This window comes from Centroberyx affinis, unplaced genomic scaffold, assembly GCF_046629955.1.
Source record: "Centroberyx affinis isolate AG114_WGS23_722 - 3 ecotype Tasmania unplaced genomic scaffold, CSIRO-AGI_Caff_v1 ptg005047l_1, whole genome shotgun sequence".
In the NCBI taxonomy this organism is placed as follows: Eukaryota; Metazoa; Chordata; class Actinopteri; order Beryciformes; family Berycidae; genus Centroberyx; species Centroberyx affinis.
Window position 1 is genome coordinate 32,641 of NW_027282487.1, and position 17,360 is coordinate 50,000.

At 40.7% G+C, this 17,360-nt stretch overlaps 1 protein-coding gene across 1 annotated transcript; it reads left to right on the forward strand.

Annotated features, from left to right (window-relative positions):
- The first annotated feature begins 5,991 nt into the window (after positions 1 to 5,991).
- Positions 5,992 to 13,438, forward strand: LOC139666521 (uncharacterized). The gene is made up of 10 exons (XM_071545778.1): positions 5,992 to 6,579; positions 7,039 to 7,404; positions 7,621 to 7,974; positions 8,188 to 8,205; positions 8,355 to 8,418; positions 8,522 to 8,565; positions 8,843 to 8,993; positions 9,816 to 9,929; positions 12,232 to 12,299; positions 12,579 to 13,438. The coding sequence occupies exons 1-10, from the start codon at positions 6,184 to 6,186 to the stop codon at positions 12,600 to 12,602; spliced, it is 1,599 nt and encodes a 532-aa protein (XP_071401879.1). The 5' UTR covers positions 5,992 to 6,183; the 3' UTR covers positions 12,603 to 13,438.
- The last annotated feature ends 3,922 nt before the right edge of the window (positions 13,439 to 17,360 follow it).

The following is a 17,360-nucleotide window of genomic DNA, read 5'->3' on the forward strand; positions in this document are numbered from 1 at the left end:
CACAGCTGTCCGTCTGTTTTCATACATATGAAAAAGTTCTGTGTAAATTGTGGTTCACATGCAACAAAACATACTCACAAATGCACAAGCATGCACACATTGGGCTCACAACTGGTGAGGAGAGAGAGTGCTCAGGATGTTAATCAGCATTTTAACAATCAATCAATCAATCAATCAAACTTTATTTATATAGCACCTTTCAAATCAAATGCAATTCAAAGTGCTTTACAAGTGATTGACAAAACGTAGGATGTTAAAAATGGATTTAGAGACTAATGCACACCAAAACAACCAAAAACCCCCCAAAAAACTTAATTGAATAAGACAACAATAAAAGACGGGTAGTTAAGATAATAAAAGATAAACAATAAAAGACAATACAAACAATACAAAATAACAATAAAAATTTAATTATGAAATACTACACAAAATAAATTGATTATAGTAAAACAGTAAAATGTTAATAAAATAAAATAGAATAAAATAAATAATACTGATCAATAGTGAACTGTTGATAAAACAAAATAGAAAAAAATAAATAATAATGATAATAAATAAAGTAAGTATAAATACTAAAGCCATAAAATCATAAAACACTACATAAAAGCCAGACTGAATAGATGGGTTTTTAGTTTACGTTTAAAAAATATCAATATTTTCAGCTCCTCTCAGATCCTCTGGAACAATGCTCACACATGCTTGATAAGTGATATTTATTTTATTCATTATCTCGTTTGGTGAAAAATTTTCATCCCGAGACTCTAGGGCCAATTCCTCTGGTTTATCTGGTGAGACTGGCAACACGGTGTGAGACACTTCACAAGCAACATGAGGAAATAACCAAGGTTGGAAGTAACTAATTACAGTTATTCTCGTTCTGTAATTGAGTAGTGTTTTGGTGTAATTGTACTTTAAAAAAAAAACATCTGTAATTTTACTTTTGCTTAAGTAGGCTCCATATGGCAGCAAACTGAAAAAAAACCCAACTAAAATGACTAAAACAAACAGAAAAAAGTGAATTACTGATTCGTGAGGTGAGGGATTCATAGTATTCTGCTACATCAACACACGGCCATCTTGGTAGGAAAATAACAGGTGACGGTAATAAATTAACAGGTGATTATAATCAACTGACGCCCACTGCCAATGAGCTGCATATACAGTATGCATAAGCACCATATTGATAGGAAATACATGTGACATCATGCACATTTCAACCCCCAAGTCCCATCACCATCACATTATGGCTTACTTCACTGCATCAGAGCCAAGGATGTTGCACCATCATTCAGTTTCACTACATCTTACCACATGTACTTCTCACTAATGTTCCAGTCTTACATGAGAATCTGAGAAGTGAGTGAATGTATATCTCATCTCATCACCTCATGCCATTGTTCGTTCATTTGTTCATTTCTGCTGTGATGTTTAGGGTCGTTTGAGTGCTGCAGTCTCTTATTTGACAACATGGCAACACTTCATACCGAGGACCGAGTGTTCTGGTATGCCCGCTGTTGTGCAAGTCAGACCACATCTAAAGTGTTTTAGACAGAAGTGTCGCAATACAGTTAAGACAGACACTGAGAACAATGAAGAAGTCGAGCAAAGAGGTTAACGTAATAATTATAAAACCATAACAGAGCACACAAACAAATACAAGATTGCAACACCAAGACACCAAATAATCTACAGACATGCCTGTGTGTGTGTTTGCATGTGCAGAGTTTGCAGTAAAAATAATGGGATTTCTTACCAACCCTCAGATACAGTAGTTACAGTATTTGGAATTCATCGTCCTTGTTATTGCCATACAGTCAGGCTGGTAGAACTGGTTTCATATAGATAACAAATCGACATTCACAATACATTCAGTGCTACACTGAACAGCCGATCAACAGACAGACAGTGCAAAGCGTCAGGAAGCAATCTCAAAAACAGGAGTTGAATTTTAATGGAAACTCACACTGCTCTGTCGATGTTCCCTGTATCGACAGATTGGAGGTTCTTATCCAAAATGCTATAAATGGATATATATGTATATATATATATATATATATATCCAAGTAGGAAAATGTCGTCACCTGAAGTTAATCATTCATAATCATAAAATCACTAAAATATAGAGGATCCAGTGTTTTTTTTTTTGTTTGTTTTTTAGTCTATACGTGATATTCACATAGTGTAAGCACACATTAGGCACTTTAGCTTTCTTTTTGACCACTAACTTGAAACCATGTCTACACTGAATCAAAATAACTACTACAGTTTTGAAAGGGATTTTTTCAGTTCCATTAGGAATGTCCAAGCAGGAAAAAAAACAAAACAAAACAAGCACAGATGCTGTACAGACCAAGCAGCCAAAACCACAGGTGAATTTTGAAGCCAATAAGGAAGTGCCTGAAAGCTGCAGTTCCTCTAACGTCCGTTAGGGGCCGGCTCCAAAAAGACTCCAAATCCCGCCAAAATCAAGTGATGCAAGTCAATGGGACCACAGCCCAACTTCTCACTCAAAATATAAAAGTCAATACATTTTTTTGACCAGTGGTTATGGTCTCAGTAGTTAATTTCACTCCTTCTAATATGTGTCCATATGGCGATTTTCAAAATAATTGTGTCATTAACGGGATACAATGGTTATAAAACGGGGTTGTTTTCCTAGTGATTGACAGGTCGCCTGTCCAGTGATCGACAGGTCACCGATTATGGGCCAATAGCAGGTGGCGCTGTGTCACTACGAACAGTCCTTGGCCTCGCTCTGGCTGCTCCGTCTCCAAAAAATTCCAACATGGCGGCGATCGTAAATCCAATCTTATGGCTTCAAAACGGCCCTTCAGAAACCTATGGGTGATGTCACACTCACTAATCCTGACTGGGATAGTATATGGGATAGTATATGTGTAGCCAGACCTCCCTTCTGGCTGGTGGAAGGGGCCAGTGGATATAGCCATGGGTCCATGCCTGCTAAAACAGACATCGGAGAAGCTACTAGGACAGGGGCAGGGACCCTGACGATATCAAATCGCAGTCCTCATGGCTGAGAAATTGGTAGTGGCCTGACGAAGGTTTGATTGGTTACAGTGTCGCTTGGTGGCAGCCATTAGCACGCTGTGGGGTCATGTGTCTGATAGCCATGATGAGTTTCTTTTCCATGCCTTCAGTCAGGCCCAGAAACATATTAGAGGAGAGGGAGGAGGAAGGGGTGGAGGAAGAGGAGGGAGTGGAGGGGGATGACACATGTTCCTTATCAATGTTTTTGTCCTTCACATTTGTCCTTATTTCTTTCTCTGGCTTTCTTTGCAGTTTTCCCAGCAATCCATGGCAGGGATTTTGAAGTCCATGTATCATGTTGGCCCTAAGCACACGAGTCCCAATCCAGTTTGGATGAATACCATCTTGTAAAAAAACTCTTTTCACTCCCAGAAAATGTTAAAATTGTCTATAAATTTCACCCTGTGAGCAACACAAGCTGATGCCAGCCATGTGTTGAGACTGAGGAGCCTGCTGAAGGCTCCAGCTCCCCTGCTGAGTGTCGGGATGGGGCCTGAGATAAATGCCTGCCCAGGAAGCTTGCCTAGTAACTCCATCAAGCGGGTGAAGTCCTCTTTCAGTAGTTCAGACCAATATGGTTTCCTGGGGAGAACGTCATATTATACCGCGTGAACAACAATCTTCTTCACGTTATGTTGGCTGGAGAGGATCTCCGGTAGCAGCTCGGTTACTCGCCTGACCTTAGCATTAGGAGGAAAGCAGTTGACCATCATCAAGCTAGTTATTGAATTCCCGACAGACAAGTTTCAGGAGTTGTAGCTTGGATAGTGGCTTGATTGTGAGATTTTTTCCGATGATAGGTATTTGCCGACCTAGTGTGGTTAGACTGTGCATTAGCAGGCCGCATTTTCCGCCTGGAGGTAGCCGGCGGTGTTGAGTGCCTGGGGGTAGCAGCATTAACATTAGCACCGGGACCGGTGCTAGTATTAGCATTAGCATTAGCTCTGCATCCCTTGCATGGAAGGCTGCATCCCTTGCATGGAAGTGCCATCATTAGCATTGGCAGTCACTAGATCCGGCTCACTGAGTATTTTGTACCTGTTTTCCAGTTGCAGTCCTAGCCGCGGAGTGTACTGGGGAGAGTATTGTGGTTTCCTCTTGTTTTTGTTGTTTCCTCCTCTGCCCCTACGGCGGACAACGTACCACAGCTCACCAGGAGCAGAGACTTTTGGCCTAGCAGCCTTGCTGTGCTAATAGGCCATATCTGTGGCAAGTAGCAGTGGGGATGCCTCCAGGGCTGGTCCATTTGTGGTTGGGTCAAGCCAGGGGAGAGTGTCGGCTAGGTCCGTAGTATGGGTCGCAGACTCTGGGTCTCAGAGTCTGCACTTTTGCCTGATGTTTGACAGGAGGAATGAGGGCTGAAGACTCAAACAGCGTGTCAATGAGCTGCTCATCCTGGTTAATTTGGTACAGTGTGAGAATCCTTCCTTCCAGTTCAGCAATTTGCTGTGATAACCGAAGGCAGCCAGCACAGTCAGAGCAGGAAGAAGAGTCACTAACTTTAACCAACGGCATTTTCCCACAGTAACAATAAAAAATAAATAAATAAAAGATAAAAAAGAACAGCAACAGAAAAAATACTTAAAAAATAGTTGATCAGCAGGAAAAACAGGGAAATATTGCTGAAAATAGATAGGCAGGTAGGGAGCAAAGCAAGAGCGTCTGGTCAGGGAGAAAGCTGGAGAAGCTGCTTCACGCTCGAGTTAATCCATTTTCAGTGCAGTCAAAGACACCCTCTAGAGGCCATCTGACGAATCACATCATCTCATGAAGCAATGGATGACTGACTGACTGAATTTGCCTCATGATGAAAAAAACAGAGACTCGGGTGAAAATATTAAAGTGAGAAGAGGATCTGAAGCAATGAAGCGCTGCTGCTGGCCTGATTCATATTGGAATTGTTAAAGACTAGCTAGCTACCACCATGTTTGCGGATGACACTAATATTCAGCCACCCATCTAGCCTCTATGTTAGCCGGCCCCCATTATGTTAAGTGGCATTCAGTTAACATGGTAGCTAATGTGAGTCATAGCGAACATAGCTAACACAGGTAGAATGGCTGTACGACTGTAGCAGAAATTCAACAGCAACATAGCTAACATAGCTAAGGTCCTCATAGCTACAATCTGTGAGAAAAATAAGTAAATTATCCACTTGTGACAAAATGTCTTCCGCAAACAGTTTTCCCATAGCTGCCAGTCTTTCCTAGTTCCAACGTGAATCGGCTTCTTGAGCAAACTCATCAGAGCAGCAGCAGCACTTTATTGCTCCAGATCCTCTTCTCCTTATAATTTTCTCACCCATTCCTCTGTTTGTTTTTTGCCTGCTCTAACTTTCCTGACGGAAGCCAAAATAATCCCAATCTGTTTCCCCTCAGAAACCTCTGTTTACAACCCAAAACACATTTTGTTTTTGTCGTTCTGCTCCAGTGTAGACTTTCACCAGTTTCAGGTTAGTTGTCAAAATGAAGCCAGAAGCGCCTGATGTGTAGTTGTTTACGCTGTAAATATCACATATATAGGTGTCACTTTTTCAAATGGTGGATGTGTAATTTTAATAACCCATGTCTTCATTTACAGAAATGACAGCAACAAAGACTTGCAACTAGACCTTGCTTGATCATAGACTGTTTATCTAGAATACTTCTCAAAGGCTGTTCCATAGTTGTTAATTTATTTTAAAATGTTAATATTATGTTAACTGTTTGTTTTCTTGAGCGTGTGCCTGTTTGTGTTGAAACACTTTCTATTCTGAACCCAAGTGTAGTCTGCCAGCTTTTGTGCAACAACAGCTCAGCCCCCAGGCTGCAGAAAACACATAATCACATAATCACAACCTGATGTTGAGTTTCTTATAAAGTCCTCGACCGCTTGGATCAAGTATCTCAGAATAAGACTGCTGCTCTGAGACCAGTTTGGCTCTTATCTTGTGCTGAATATCATGTAGTCATGTGACCTTACCGGTGGTCCTAAGTCAGTACTTGTATTCTTAGAAACTCGATCCATCTCATCCATCCCTGGACTCTCAGTCTCCTCATACTCCACCTCCACAGCACAGCAGCACACAACACAGATCACAAACCTGCAAAAGATTTCTGAAACACTTCTGGACACTTTTTGAGAAAACTGAAAGCCATGAAGCTTTGGGTCTTGCCACTTTTGGGCTTGCTACTGTCTCCTCAGCTGGCTCATGGCCAAAGAGATGAAGTCAGGCAACTGTGCAAACCAGTAACGGCCGACTTTTGTCGAGGTGTGGGCTACGACACCACCCTCCATCCGACCGGAGTCCAAGGCTACAGCCTGCAGCAGATCGGTCAGATTGTGGGGACGGGCTGCTCACCAGATGTCACTGTGTTCATGTGCCGTGTCGTCGTGCCTGAATGTGGCCCAGAAGACGACAGCCAGGCCAAACCATGCCGAACGCTCTGTGAGAGAGTGAAGAGAGACTGTGAGCCGGTCCTTAAAGAGAGGTGGCTAGCTTGGCCAGAGAACCTCCGCTGTGAAGATTTACCAGAGTATAACTGTGTAAAGGTAAGTATGAAATGATCTGGAAACTAGTGCAGTGTTGCCAAAGTTAAAGGAGAATGTATAATCTTTAAAATGTGGTTCGTCCTTAGGGACATGGTTGCTCCAGTTTTTTTTAGGGTTTAAGAGAAATTCAAAATCTCAACAGCCTTTCATCAATTCCTCAAGTGCCCTTTCTTGCCTCCTTCACAACATGCATAAAAAACAGTGGGATACTTTTTAATATATTAGAAAATGAAACAAGAATAGTGTAGCATCAATTCTGAGATTAAACTCAGAATTCTGACTTAAGTCTCAGAATTCTGAGATATATGTCAGAACTCAAATACATTTTTTTCACATGTGGCCCTAATCATCTTCTGTATGTCCCTACATTGGATTGAAGAACTCTATATTAGTTGGAATAACCACATTTAGAAATATCATTTATTCAAAATTCACTAATTTATGTTTCTTCTCATCCAGGGTCAAGACAGCTCTGTTACATCAGCGCCCCCTGGCACATGTGAGCCAATCACTGTCCCCCTCTGCACAGACCTGCCTTACAAGGAAACTGTCATGCCCAACATGCTGGGCCACAAAACACAGGACAATGCAGGTCTTGAAGTACATCAGTTTTTTCCACTTGTAAAAGTGGGATGCTCCCCTCATCTGAAGTCCTTCTTGTGCTCCATCTACACTCCTCAGTGTGTGGCGGGGAGAGCTCGCCCTCCCTGCAGAACGCTTTGTGAACAAGCACGGTCCGGCTGCGAGCAGCTAATGAACAAATTTGGCTTCCAATGGCCAGAAAGTTTAAGGTGTGAAGCATTTTCAACGCAATCATGTGAACACGTAAGTCTGCATCAGTAATTCAAAGTGGGTGCAATGTCCACAGATATTACTTAAAGACGCAATGTGCAACTTGTTTGACATTAAAATAACAATAATAGGATATATTAAACATCTGTGACCTGGTGTGTACACACACAAATCACTTTAAACCAATACCACACATACCTAGTCAAAGGCAATGACAATAATAATGTGCATTTCTGTCTGTTGTACCAGTTTGGGGTGAGCAGCAGCGGGGCGATGTGTGAGCCGATCACCATACCGATGTGCGACGGCCTCTCCTACAACATGACGGTTATGCCAAACCTTCTGGGACACCCGAACCAAAGAGAGGCTGCCATCAAAATGTCCTTTTTGGACTCGCTGGTGAAAAGCGTCTGCTCAGTGGATATACGCTTCTTCTTGTGTTTGGTGTACGCCCCCCGGTGCGTGGGAGGGGAAGTGCAGCGGCCCTGCAGGTCGCTGTGTGAGAGAGCCAAACAGGGCTGTGAGACTTTGATGAACAATTTTGGCATCTATTGGCCAGAGGCGCTGCGGTGTGACTCTTTCCCAGAGCAAATGTGTGTGACGGTACGTAACTGAAACTTTGTTGATGGAGAAGGAATCAAAACAGTTAAGTTTATAATTAGGGGTTACAATTAGAAGTTGGACCACAAAGCGAATGAAGAGTTAATTTATGAAATTCTGAGTTCTGAGTATTCAAGTATGAATGGTGCTATAAACATAAACATATTATTATTATTATTATGACGTCCTCCTTACCCTCTTCCCTTTCTTTCACAGGAAGACAGCAGTCCTGAGGTACTTCAGCTAAGTGCTTTCAAGAACTGAATGCTAACTTTACACTTTACTAACTTACTTTAACGTACTTATTGCACCTACAAGAATATTGTCTAAAGTAGTAAGCTATTGTCTTCTGTTATCTAACTATATTTGCTCGTTCCCAACAGGAACTAAATGCTGAGGCTGTTCTGGCTAAGCTGAACGACCGTGGCTATTCTGTTCGTGGCAAATGTCAGTTTATTTTTCTCTAGTTTCACAATGCCATCTTGTCACTTAACATCTTCTGTTGTCCTGAGGTTTACACACATGTTCACATTTATTTTCCCCAATTTAGCCCTGAGTCTTGAGACGGCCCACATATTGTTGACTTTCAAGGATGTATCCTTTGCAAGTGAAGTTTTCACAGCTGTGCTTTGTGCACATAGAGTACATGATGATGCTGATCAGCTCAGTACATTTAAACTCATTAAGTTGTCACATACCACCCATATCCCTGGATCAATAGCTCAGTCAGTCAATTTGGGAATGAAAAAATGTCTTCAGTGCATAATGATATAAACAAACAGCCACACAGCAGCCAGCTGTGAGGAATAATGAGTTGTGCAATATAATGTTTATTAACTCATTATTTTGAGCTCTTAACCAGTCCTTTCAGGCAGACAAATCTGGTAACCTGGATGTGATGGAGTTCTCCAAACTGGAACACTATGTGGGCGTTACCAGGAGGGAGTATCTGGAGAGCTATGACTGGAGGAATCCAGGCTCCGTCACTGAGGTCCAGATCAAAAAGGCTCTGGCTGTCCGTGGTAATAATATAACATAAATACCTTTTTATAATACAGTAAAAATGCACACATTGGCATTTATCTGGATTTCCTCTCTCATATTGCTGTTGTCAGATGAAAACCATGTAGGAAGAAGGAAGAAAATGCTTATCTTCTCATTCCTGCATATTTCTGAAACCATCCAATGAGTTTTTAATAAGATCCATCGGCAAAAGGGTCATTATCTCGGTTGAGACATAACTCACTGTGAATACTTACAGTTCAAATAAGAAAAACCAACAGGTTGCATGGTGGTTAGAGACGTCCCAGTCACCTGACCTTGGTTCAAGCCAATCAGCCGAAACCACAGGTGAATTTTGAAGCCAATAAGGAAGTGGCTGAAAGCTGCAGTTCATCTAATGTCTGCTATGGTCGGCTCCAAAAAGACTCCAAATCCTTCCCAACTCCATTCAAGTCAATGGGACCACAGCCCAACTTAAATATAAAGTCAATCCATTTTTTCGACAAGAGATTATGGTCTCAGCAGCTAATTTTAATTCTTCTAATATGTGTGTGTATGGCAATAGTCAAAATGTTTGTGTCATTAATGGGATATAATGGTTGTAAAATGGAAAAAAAAATATTGACTTTATATGTTAAGGAGAAGTTGGGTTGTGGTCCATTGACTTCATGGAGTTTGGCGGTTTGGAGTCTTTCTGGAGCCGGACTCTAGTGGACGTTAGAGGAACTGCCGCTGTACTTCAGGATCGGCTTAAAAATTCACCCGTGGTTTCGGCTACTTGATTCACACTGATCAGTACATCTATGGGTTGCTCTACATCCATCACTGTCTCTATCTTTCAGGTCTCACTTTAGATGCTGAAACCTTCAAAGCTCTGTGGCGAAGATTCAGTTTCCAAGGCGGGATCAACTATGACGACTTTGTGGCCGTCATAACAAAACTTCTGGTCTTAAAAGGTAACGGCAAAGGCTCAGACTGTCTTTACTACTAATTCTTAGCGTTTGTTTCAATCTGCTCTGAGATACAGATGGGTGGGGTTTGCCACTTTGGACAACACAACATATATAAAAGTCAATTTAATATACTTTTCTCTGACTGACAACTTTCACCGAGCCCTGTCTGAACAGTCCTGATCAGGAAAACCTTCCCATCTGGTATACGAAGCACATTAAAACAATTATACAACAGTTAGTTCCGGTCGAGTAATTTGATTGGACAAGAGGCATTCCATGAGATAAGATTGGCGAGTAGGCAACTGTGTCTTGGGTCCTTGCTTTCCTTCTCCCAAATGTTCATCCTCTGGTGGGACTCTCTGATAAAAACAGTAGTGTTGTTCATGAGAGAAAAAAGAGACCCACTTGCCAAGACACTCTCTGTTGTGTCTGCTGTAGGGGAAAAATGAGTCTTACCCTTGTGGGTCAAAATGAATGAGCAAAGGTTCAAGAGTCTTCTGTGGATTCTTTATTCAGACATGCATGGTTCAGTTCAGTGTTCCAGGCAAGCCACAAAGAAGTGACAAAGTATAATATAGATTACACTGCCAAAACGAGGTTCAAAATGTGTGCATAGCACCACACATGGACTTGGTTGGGGGACTTTGCAGAGAGCAGTGCAGAGAAACCTTTATATTGGCCTTGCATGTTGGAGGCCCCATCAGTTGAATTGCCAATGCACTGCTTCATGTCCAGTTAATGTTTTCCAGCATTTCACTTCAAACCTGGACAAAGTACTGCCCAGTGGATGCCTCACATTTAATTACAGCGACAAGTCTCTTATGAATAATGTCTGTCACATATCTTGTAATGACAGAGCACTGATCTTGGGCTGTGATGTCCTGTGTGGTATCAATCTGGACAGAGAACATACCTGGACTTGAGTAGCGATAGTGGCCTTCATTTTGTGTTGGATGGTTGTGATGACGTTGTTTTGGATAGGAGAGTGAGTAAAGAACCTCTTCCTCCTCTCGATCCAGACTGATGCGTTTTCCTGCTCTTCTCTATGCAGAGTGAGATGCTCCTTCAGACAAACGTCATACTTTCCAAGCAGAATGATCATTTCCAAAAAGTTGCTGTGATCGATGGTGTCTTCATCAAGCGTATAAGCTGCCTCTGACTGTGAGCCTCTACAACTCAAACCCCTTTTGCCAATTAGCTTAACCACATCTATGATGCGCTCCAACACTTGCTGCCTCCTGCGCACTTGCTCTCTATGAAGAGACATCTGACTGCCCATAAGAAGGTTCTCAATATAACTTTTAGTAGTTTTTGTTTCATTAAACCCTTATGCAAGGAAAAAAGATCTAATTTGTGGTTAGTCTAAGCTAATCAAACAAAAAATAGTAAGCCAGTGTATTAGAATTTCTCATTGATACCTGTGTAGCTACCTCATTTGCAACTGATATGGCTAAAAAGCAAACTAGCCAAATAAGCCTTATCATCATCCACCTTACCATGTCACTGGTGCTTTGCCAGGGCTCTGGGGGCTCTGACTCTGCTGTTTTGCCCTTGCCCTCATCTCTGCTGTCTGTCTCATTGCTGGGCTCACTATGTTCACCCATGGATGTATTGTGTTGTTCACCACTCATACTGGGGCCATCCTCACTGCCGTCTCCACTGGTAGTGGTAGAACTAGCACCAAACGAATAGTCGGTAATTTTGGCACTTAGCTGCATCTGCCTCGGGTGATTTATTTTTTTCCCCCTCAGCTTTTCAGCACCACCCTTACATTTGGTAGCATGTTTTTTTTAATCTGGTTTAACGCACCGATACACAGGTTGTTAGGGGTTAGGTCAAACTGTCACGTTCTGATGTGCAGTGTCTGATTGATAACAGCGATGGAAAAGGGGTGGGACAGACCAAAGTGGACCAAAGTGAACTGGCTACTAGGTAGGGATATGTGAAACTATTTGGTAGAGCATAGCCTATCATAATAAAGCGGCCCCGCCCCACCCCCATGTGGGCCAGTAGCCGCAACACTATGGGTCAGTCCATCCCGGCACATACCAATCGACTTTCAACTGTGGGTTTTTTTGGTCTCTATTTTAATACTACAGTATGTGGTTTATCGGCCCAATTGTCAAGCGGCCCACCGAGAAAACTCCCGGTATTCCCGATGGCCAGTCCGCCCCTGATATACAGTATTATTAAATGTGTATATTGTGTAAATGTGTATATTCTGTTAATATGTGTATGTCTCTATATTGGACTAGCTATTTACCAATTAAACTGATTCTGATTCTGAACGTGTTTCCTGTCTCAGATCGTTTCCGCGCCCATCAGACCAATCTGCCATGTGACTGCCAGGTCGCCAGCTTCTCTTTCAAGCAGGTGAGTTTACATGTATAGGTAATACTATAAAAAAATATATAAACATAAAAATATTAGGTTATTTGGGTTGCTAGTGATGAGAATTTAAAGTAAAATATTTTTTTCCTTAGCTCTTTACAGGGCGAATGTTAAAGGGTTAAATGTGTTGTTACACCCTTATAATAATAATAATAATAATAATAATAATAATAATAATAATAATCATAATAATAATGATAGTAATAATAGTATGAATGAGTCTTGTATGTTTCTTATGATATGATTTTTCTCTCTTTTCAGTTCATCGAGTCAACTATAGTCTGAGGATAAAAAAGGAATCAGAGCTTGACGGACCAGAGGAGAAATCTTTCATATTAATCTTTGATAAGTTTTTAGAAATTGTGTTTAACAACACAGCTAGCGCTAGCAGCACAGAGCTGTAGGAACCACTGTCTTCATAATCAAACCTTTATTTTTTAACTAGTAAAACATTAAAACATTATTCAGTGCTGAAAATCACCTGTTATATGTTTGGGCTAAGACATATGCATGTCTAATGTTTTTCCAAGTTTATGATGCAGAATGTTGTTTTTGGTATTTGCTGTGTTGAATTGTCACGTTTTACACTTTCACATTACACAGACACTAATCTTTATAGAGCTGCAGTTGCATCACAAACCTCCTGTCAACCACATCTGGCTCCATCTTGGAGATCCACCGGAGAATTATCTGTGCCCAAATAAAGTCTAAATATCTAACAACAAGCAGCTAGAAGCAGAGAGCAGCTGAGTCAGCTTGTTGTGGTGTGGCTGTAGATCCATTCAGTAACGTTCTCAGTAAAAGTGAATAGTGTGATAAGGTGGATTTGTTTCCAAATGTAGGTTACTGTGACACAGTAAACTGTCTTGTCTTTAGCCCTAGTCTCTACTCCAAAACATGAAGAGTTGTAGCTTGAGAAGAGTCAGCTCAGTTCACCTGAACAAACTGTTAGCTAGCTAACTAGCCAGCAAACACATAACACAATGTTATCACACAGTCACTACTAAGCTACTACCTACTATATGTAATTGTGTGATTGCTGAGTCAGCAATAAAAAAAATTAAAACTATCAACTGACTATCAACATGCATTTTTAGTTTCTAAAATAAGGCCACAGAAACTTGGTTAAAGTTAAAAAATACAAATAACAAAAACAAACAAACAAACAAACAAAACTAAACTAAAATGCAGCAAGCTTGTGACTGGATGGTGGACAGGAGGGAAATTCTGGTATAAGGCGGTGAATGAGGAAAGCTCTCTCTTCCCTCAGTAGCTGCCCTTGAGCAAGGCATTGAACCCCCAACTGCTGCAGGCGATTTTGGAAATCTGTGGCAACTGCTGACCTCAATGCAATGCTAATTCAACTTTAAAAATATAACAACTGTAGTTCAGCAACTCACCAGCAGATGGAGACACAGACTTGATCATGTCCAGACAGTCATTTGCTGTTTTTGACCAGAACAGAAGGAGGTTGTTGAACATCATTATTTTGACAGGGTATGTTTAGTAAAAATGGGCTTTAGGCTAAACCTGTAAACATCTTAGTAGTAAATTCACATTTCTGTTTTATTCACATTCCCATATCCTTCTTGTTTCATCCTCTCTCAGGTTCAGCTTATCGAGTTTGCACATAGAGTACATTTTTATGCTGTACTTATATGCTGTATTACAGTTTTTGTCACATATTCCATGTCTCTACCTTTGTCTCCTTGTCTTGTGTGTAAAAATGTCTATTTAGTCTTTATTTCATTTTTCAGAACCTGGAAACATACAGAGAAAAGTAGATTTTTATAAAGATTTCTGTTGAAATCTTTATAAAAAGATAGAAATAAAATATCCACCATTTTGAAACATTTACACCTGCCCTTTAAAAAAATGAAGTGTGCTGCTTTTTAAAGCATATTAAGTTATATCCTGGATTGACAAAGTACCGTTTTACACACTGAATATGGAAATTCAGGTAATGGATTTTTTAATATTTCAGAAACAAAATTATATGTTTGTCCTTTTCAGATTAGTGTGTGTTATATATTTCCGTCATGTATATCCTGTGGTTTCTCTTATAATGGACTGGTAAGCATGTTAAAACACACCTGAAGTCACATTTACAAGTTGTCTCATAACAGTTTCCCTATTAGTTTCGTGTTACATGTCATTAGATCACACACAGATTTGACAGGGTTTACAGTCTTGGTCAAACACATGATGCGGTGCTGTTTGTTAGGATGATGGAAGCGTGTTTACGACCGAGATGGGCAGGAAATGTCCTGTACAGATTCTGTTTAAGTCACCATGACAGTCGCCGAGAGATTCAATATCCTGAGTTCATGTTTGGAGCGTGACTCGTTAGAAAGTGTGTACACACATGTATGAGTGTGTGTGGGGTGAGTGTGTGTTCTCAGACGTCATGCTGTAATAAAACGCTATTTGAGAAGTCGTATCTGAAACCGACCCTGAGGCCGCGGGCGACGTCGTAAACATCCAGAACACACACTAATGCACATTAAACATACATGCAGCAGGGTGTGTGTGTGTGTGTGTGTGTGTGTGTGAATGAATGTGTTCTTGTATTTCTATAATTAAGAAGACCAAATGTCCTCACAAGGATAGAAAGATAGTGAGGACATTTAGCCAGTTCTTAAATTTAGGATTAGATTTGTGCTGATAGATTCATGTGCTTTCGGATATAGTGGAAAAACTAATTTTCACATTCCATATGAACGCCATTCAAAGTTGGATGATGAAGTTGGAATGCCAGAAAAAAAATTGTTACCAGAGTTTTCGAGTTTTGATGCAACACTGACCTTTAAGCTTCTCAGCATGGCAGAAAATAAAGTTTTGTGTCAGTCAGCGCCAGTAAGAAAAGACTAATATACACATGTAGCTTTATTACAGGTTTGTAGTTAGCCAGACTAACCATCACCGACATTTGTTAAAATGAAGTTTGTTATATTTATTATTATATATATTATAGTTTGCTGCAGGACATACATATTTATTTATAGTTTGCCTTCTGGGTTTGATTTTGTGTCAAAATAGCATGTGAAAGCATCACTGTTTAAGGCTGGATATCAGACATTCCCACCAGCACATTAACACAAAATGAAATCAAAATTAAAAAATTTAAATTAAAGAAATTAAAAATCTTATTTCTTTACCCAATTTCTTTCCTTACTGCATTTCTTTTGAGTTTAGATATCGTTATAGGCACTTGTAAGATATATCATTTTTATGTTTGCTAATTTTTTTTTTGATATATATGAATAGATAGAAAAATGCATCTGACTTAATTTGTAATATTGATACTGATATTTCATGACTTTTTTCTGTCTTCGCAACTTTTTTTCTAAGGACACTGTTGAAGAGCTGCTGAAAATTGATTGGATATGATATCGTCTCTGATGATGTGATTGGTATCTGGGTTCAGAGGTCAGGGGTCGGACTGGTCGTCCTAACGAGCAGAGGGTCGTTAAATCAACTTAATTGGAAACTTACACTCTGCTCTGGAGTGTCCATTCCACTCGCTGGTCACACAGCCCTCCACCCTGCTGGCGGCTGTGTGTGTGTGTGTGTGTGTGTGTGTGTGTGTGTGCATGAATGCCTTTTTATGTGTACATACATATGTTTGCTGACACATGTTTGCATGGGGGGTGTGTGGGGGGAGAGTGTGTGTCTACATGCGATCCAATCCAGTTAGCCATTAACAGACAGGCCGTCTTGTATTACCTGCCTTCCTTTGTTTGATTTGAAGTAAAACCTTTCTCTGTGGTTTTACTGTTGCTCCTTTAACCTCTCCTCCTCCTCCTCCTCCTCCTCCTCTTCGGCTCCCCGTTCCCTCCCTGGCTGTTTGTTAGGGATAAACCAGTACCAAACTGGTATTTGATCCTGGACCAATACCAGGCTGAAACAGGCTATAGATTGATCTGGCCTGGTCTCACAACATACTGAAATGAACATAATGTCTTAAAATGAAAATAACAAGCTCCGTGCATGAAAAGTGAGAGCAAGAAAGGATTGAGTGGAGGAAACACGACTAGGAAGACGACCCGGGTTCAACTCCCAACTCATGACATGTTTTCATTTACTGAACCATGAGCGAAACCTGAAGCTAACCTGAAGCAAACTGTTTTAGCTGCTAAACTGAAGCGTTAGCTAAACTTTTCATGAGACCAACAGGTGGAAATGTCCAGTCCAGTTCCTGCTGTTGGACCAGAATCCTTTACTGGAGGAGGAAGCTAATCTGAAACATTAGTGTCTTCTACACGTTATCTGTGTTTCAGAGTTTGTGCTCATTTTCACAAAATGTTGGATACGGATAGATATACAAATACTTCATTTTTCCCACAAGGACCCACTGAGCACTAGATATAATTACTTATAGCTGTAAATATTAGAAATATGCACCAGAGAAGTACAAGATGATGCCATTTACCCCCAGAAGACTTTGTCTAAGATGTAGATGTTACTAAACTTTACCTTTTAAACCCTATGGAGCCTCATTTTAGCCTAGACATCTATAACCATTTAGACGTCTTTTAAACTGCTAATCAATGTAAGGGGAAATTCAATTGTTGCAGCTGCAACACATACTTGAGACACATTACACGAAATAACAAGACCACTATAATATGGCTAATTACATACAAAAATGCTATGTTTGCCTCCGACACACACATACAGCAACCATAACAGAAATAGCAATTGCAATAGCAATAGCAATATCACAACAGAGAATTTTCCCAAGGCTACAAATTTAACCCAAAAGCCACATGATAGGTAACTTCTCCACACATAGGATATTAGATTGTTCTGATGTAGAAAAATGGATCAGTAATGTGTGTCCAACAACCTCAAGCTGAGGTAAAAGTGTCAGACAGGCTGCAGATTGGTCTGGGTGTCAGGCGATACTTAAAGTTTAGTGCTCTGAGTGAAAGAGAGTTATCAGTGCATCCCTGCTGTTTGCTTTGTTCCTCCAGTGAAAGACGGAGCTGCAGCGGCGCTGATAGGACTCCGGTCAATGTTTACCTCTCACCTTCCTTATCG